General features: G+C 38.1%; 1 protein-coding gene across 3 annotated transcripts in view; it reads left to right on the forward strand.

Annotated features, from left to right (window-relative positions):
* Positions 1-5,922, forward strand: part of ube3d (ubiquitin protein ligase E3D) — a 41,884-nt gene that overhangs the window by 13,570 nt on the left and 22,392 nt on the right. For all 3 annotated transcript variants that reach the window (XM_015388397.1, XM_015388396.1, XM_015388395.1), the window contains exons 7-8: positions 255-363; positions 892-1,058. In XM_015388397.1, the coding sequence (XP_015243883.1) occupies positions 255-363; positions 892-1,058 (276 nt within the window). The remainder of the gene's footprint in view (positions 1-254; positions 364-891; positions 1,059-5,922) is intronic.

A 5,922-nucleotide genomic window follows, 5' to 3' on the forward strand; every position in this document is an offset into this window, starting at 1 on the left:
AGCCTGGATCCTGTAGAATTATTTTCCTGTTCTGTTCTGCTCATCTGTTCCATAAAGAGATCAGACTCTGATTTGATGTCTGGACATGGAAGCATTTCTAAAAGCAATCCTGATTTGCATTTATCACCCAAACCGAACGCCGAAATATCCTCTTCCTTTTTTCCTGTATATTGTGATTTTATTGATCTTGCTGCACACACATGCATAAAGCAGACAGATGGAAATAAATGAATGAACGTTTCTGTTTTGGACAGATCTGCCTTCCTGGAGACGAGCGTTGCAGCCAGGCTGCTGAATCTGTCCAACTCTCTGAGCTCGTTCCACTTCTCCGTTCAGACGCCTGGTGGGAAAGTCTTCTTACTGGTAAAGATGTTGGAATAAAATGAAGCATAATGTTAGCGGCAATAGAGTTAGTCTATTAAAAGTACGCCATCAAACAGACAAACAGAACAGAAACCTCAGCTCTGACTACGTCTTTGAGTTCAATGTGCTGTGAAAGAAAAGCTAAGCAGGTAATAAAAGGCTGTTTTAAAGCAGAAGCTCCGGCGGAGCGTTTCACTGACCTATTCATGCCTTACAAATGTGTCGCCTGCTGACAGCAGCGTATAAAACTGCTCTCCCAGAATCAGACTGGCAATAACACTATAATCAATCTTGTGTGAAATTGGATCAAAATGGAGCAGATTCGTTTTTTCAATAAAAGGAATATGTTCTAGTTTTATGCGTTTTTCTGAGTAAGAGAAAAAGTTGGAGAGAACTATCACACAGAGTTAAAAAGAAAAAAAAAGCACTCAAGTTCTTTGTTATATCTTTATACATGTTCTCTCATTCAGTCCAATTTTCCAGCTGTAAGGGTTTCTGAGAGTGTGAAATGCTGTGCCCCTCCTGCAGCTCTGGCTGCTGAACGGCGACTCCATCATAGCCTCCGTCCCCGAAAAGTCAGTTGGAGATGAGAGCTCCATCAGCCCCCCTGCTCCTCCTCGTCCATCTCTCAGAGCCACCAGAGCCCTGAAGCTTCTCTACATCAGCTGCTCCAGCGCCAGCATCCAGCAGAGAGAGTAAGTGAGGAGGCTTCATGTGTCCCCAGGCCTCATTTAATCTTTTGTTGTCCTTTTGCTAATCACGGCTTTTCTCCTGGAAACTTAACTCCGATCTACTCGCTGTGATGGATAAAAGATTACAGGTGAATGGGTTTTATTTCCTAATAGGTCACACTACTCTTTTATTTCCTGATCATCATTGTATCTGTTAAAATCACTGAATGAAAAGCAAATAACAGAAAAAAATAAAGGAGCTGTAAATATACACAGAATAGCTTCTAATAAACATTCACTGAATATGTTGGCTCCCTTTTTAAAGCCAAATCAGCCCTACATGTTCACAGATGGACTCCTCTATCTGCCTCACATCCTTTAAATTATTGTTTTTTGCAAGGTGGAGTGTTGTACGTCATCTTCCAGACTTCCAGACGTCACACTGCAAAAAATTGAAATCTAAGCAAGTTTATTTTTCTTAAAATAAGAGCATTTTTTCATGAACAAAGCAGTTAAGTGGTACACTTTGCTAATGGAATAAGGCAATTTACATTTAAAATAAGAAAACTGCAGTCTCTTATTTCAAGCGCATAATATCTAATTATTTTATTTTATGCTTATTTTGAGTGTAAAAAAGTGAAAAAAAATATTTACCTGCTCAAATTAAGGGTAAATACACTTCATTTAACACATTTTTACTTATTTTTGGATCGTTTTTGCAGTGCGGGTCAATGCTTCAATGGAAAAACTATCTAGAAATATGTAATCGTTTCTTTTTTCGTGCTTTTACGGCACTAGTGGCTCGTATTTTTTATTATTTTTTTGACAGTAAGCCAACAAGAAATGAATGGGGTATGCCGGCCGCGTCTAGGTCTAAGGTCTCCATACATGGGTCGTGTGCGCTAACCGCTGCACCACCAAAGCATACTCCATATGTAAACATTTCTTAACTTTACTGTTTTTACCCTTAAATTTCATAGGTAGAGACGATAATTTGACAATGGAATGAGTATTTTTACTCGTAAAATAAGATAATTAGATAATATGCACTGGAGATAAGACAATGAAATAATTTTTTCCTATTTCAAATATAAATTGTCTTGTTCCATTGGTAAAGTGTCTCACTTACCTCTTAAATGCATGAACAAAAGCACCTATTTTAAGAAAAAAGGATTTATTTTGATTTCAATTTTTGCAATGTTTGTTGTGCTCCACACACTCAACGTTTATTGGCAAAGCCCCGTTCCCTCTCTTGTGCTGTGCAGCTCCTATACGTCTCTGAGACATGAGAGGAAGTTATTTCTGGAGCGCCGTAGTTTCACAATTTGGAGACCAAAGAGAGCAGGACTGAGAACACGACCCTGAGGTGTCCCAGCGTTGAGGATCAGTGGGGAAGATTTGAGTTTCTTCTTTCTCACCATCTGTTGCCTGTGGCTGAAGAAGTCATTGATCCAGGAGGATTAACCTGTTATCTTCAGGGTTAACATGTCTGGAAGGCTGAGCTGTGGTCCACAGACAGCATCCTAAGAGGAAGTTTTCAGACAGCTGGATCATTGCTGAGCTGCTGTTAACTCTTCTAATAGTCTGATTCCAACTTTATTTATAAAGCACTTTAAATTTTGTCAGGGGACCAAAGTGCTGTACAGTGAAACAACATAACCCCATTACACAGACTAAAAAAAAACATACAAGCATAAAAGACAAAATTAAAATCAGAACTATATCAAACTTAAAATAAAAGTAATTTAAAGTCGTAGTGAAACGGCTGTTCCAATCGTTGCATTTCCGAATTCTCTTGTGTGGTGCACAACTTTACACGAGTGAATAAAGTGAATGTCATCGTTTATCAAGTTGGCGGGGATGTTCTTGCAGAAGCTTCGTAAGCAAGTTTAAGTTGTGTTCGGTTTCTTTGAAGCATCTTGCTAACCAGTTAGCAACTTAGTGCTAGTAGGTTCCCAGTGGGAAATTCCATTGGGACCAAGTAGCGCTAAATTGGTGACTTAGAAACGTCGCTGTCAAGGAACGCTATGGACATTTATATACATGTTTCCATCTCATACAGTTAAGAAAGCCAAGGCAAGAGATTAGTTTTTAAGAGCGATTTAAGATCAGACAAAGAAGTAGACAGTTTAATTTGCAATGGAAGGTCGTTCCACATTTTTGGAGCTGCCACATAGAAAGCACAATGAGACCCTGAGCTTCCGTTTAGTTTTTGGCACCTCAAGAATCAGCTGATTGGCTGACCTGAGTGAACAGGGAGGGTGCATGAGGGTGCAGCAACTCAGAAAGATAACGTGGAGCATGGAGAGACTTAAAAACATAAGAACTTTAAAATGAATCCTAAAATGGATGTTAATCAATTAAAATATCGTTCAGCTCTTTGATCATTTCTCTGTTTCACTGAGTTGGAGCAGATCAGTGATCATCTTGAACATTGGACACCTGAATAAGATGTCTGTGAGGGAGAGGCTGCAGCATCAGTCGGTTCCTACAGCTGCTAACAGATGTTTCCTGCCCTGAAAAACCGACACAAAAAAAAAAAAACTATCCTGATAAAATAAATATAGAAAATGGGACCATCTGCTGCCTAACAATTAAATATCTTCAGCTGTTAGAGAAAATACCAAACTGATCAACCTTTAGCGACATGTTTGATGTGAGAGTAAAACCCTGAGAGGTGAACATTTTGTTTCCTACTGTTGGTCGGCCTTTTTCATTGTCGGTTCATTTGTCAGAGCCTCCTGTGGGACTAATGTTCTGTTTTTCTCTGAGGTTTAATTGTTGGTGGATCCATTCCTCTTCCATTTTAGTTTGCTAATTTACAGCCGGGCTTTTAATAAGGGCAAAAAGAAAAATGAGCATTGTGAGATGGTTTTCACTATCATTGTGAATCATTGACCCGTCTGGTTTATGAAGGCAAAACTATTTTATAATACAAGAATATAAATGATCCACAACATAAGCAGGTGTCATTTTGTTTTATTTATCTAACACATGATTTAAATATTTATTTTCATGCATAACTATTCAATTAAATCATAAAATGCACAATTCTGAAATTTGTTGTTAATAAAAGAACTGTTAAATTATGTATTACATAATTGTTACTTTATATAATGAATTCATTCATTTAAAAATAATTTAACTTACTTGACTTAAATGTATAAATAAGTGGAAGTAATGAAATGTGTTTTTAGTGGGTCTCCAGTTTGTTGGATTGTTATTTTTGTGGTAAACATCAGTGTTGGGTCAGCTTTTTTCAGCACTGTTTTAAAGGGAGACTTTAACTGAATGATAGAAATGAACTCATCATAGTTTTATTTACAATTTGTCAAATTTCCATCACCTGATGTGGATTTTAACAGTTTGGTTTTTTTTAACTCATAATTATTTCTCAGCTATTGTCAAGATGTTTTTCTTTTTAGAAAGCTAGGCTGGGAGTAATTATTTGTGTGCTTTAGAATCCTCTAAAACAATTTACTGCTCAGTTAAAACAATACCAATTTTGTATCCTGATGGTGCTGATTGGCTGCGTCTTGGTGCAGAATAAATAATGGGATGCATCCAAAATAAAAATAAAAATGTTTCCTTTTAAAAAATCATCTAAAAAAAAAAAACAAACGGAAAAAAAAAAAAAGTCCACTTTTAAATTAGATTTTTAACGTTGGTTTTCAGCTTGACTGCATCACTGAGAATGTAAAGATGGCTGAATCTGCACAGCTCTATCTATGCTTACATAAACATTAAAGGGTTTTGCGCCATTTTTCCATATTACTTCCTTTAATTAAACATCAAGTTTGGAAGGCGCTTTAGAAAAGAAAAAAATAAGCTCTTGAATTGGATTTAAGGGGAGTGTTAGCCTAGTGGTTAGAGCAATGCGCTTGTGCTCTGGGAAGGTTGCAAGTACCCCGTTTGTTCCCCAAAGCTTCCACTGTGGGTCCCTGAGCAAGACCCTTAACCCCACAGTGCTCCCCAGGTGCCACACAATGGCAGCCCACTGCTCCCCCAAGGGGAGGTAATTTCTCCAATGTACCGTAAGATCAATAAAGTTGAATTATTATATTATTTTTTATTTTTTCATTTTTAATGATATCATGCTGGAAAAGCAAGTATGGAGGCGACCCTATTAGATTACTACTCCTGCTCCAATGATGGGTAGAGGAACGTGTTCCTCAAGGATCATTCCAGAATACTCCACTAGAAGAAACTTCCAGCCTCATTATTTTCAACCGAATCAGCACCTTACCCCCCATCGCTCTCCCTGTCCTCCTCCTCCTCTTCCCTGCAGCCAGCAGGCATGAAGTGAGAAAACAGAGGTTTTGTTGTTTCCCTCATTTTGACAAGCCCACTGGCTGACTGACAGAATGGGTAATTACAAGGAGACAAAACTCACTAAAAGAGAAAGCAGTCTCCTCTGTCAAAGCAATACGGCTCAAGTTGAGTGATGTGATTAACTGTAGGAGTGGAGTAATGCAGGGGAAGCTTTGTTTTTTTTTCCTATGAGCGTGCTGGATGCCAGAAGATGTGGTACTATTGCAGTGGGACAGCGCTCTAGCTTTCCCCTCACATGCTGTTGCCGTACATCAACTCCTTTCTAAAATAAAAGTGACATGTGCAGCTCAAATCCTGGTTCTTAAGCATTTGAGTGCATCACTGTATTGGCATTAGTGCCCTAACTGGAAAATAAATAAGTACCGGTACTCCCTTTAATGTCATACACATATGTGACAGAAACCTGGATAATATTTTATACAAATCTATCTATAGAACAATAGTTTTACTGGTAAATCAGTTTTTTTCTCTGTATTATAAGTCTGAACCTAAACAAACACATGCCACTTTATATGGAGTCGGAAATTTGCTAAAAGTGAACCCACTACTGTCATAT

This window comes from Cyprinodon variegatus, unplaced genomic scaffold (genome assembly GCF_000732505.1).
Source record: "Cyprinodon variegatus isolate N-32 unplaced genomic scaffold, C_variegatus-1.0 Scaffold422, whole genome shotgun sequence".
NCBI classification, from domain to species: domain Eukaryota; kingdom Metazoa; phylum Chordata; class Actinopteri; order Cyprinodontiformes; family Cyprinodontidae; genus Cyprinodon; species Cyprinodon variegatus.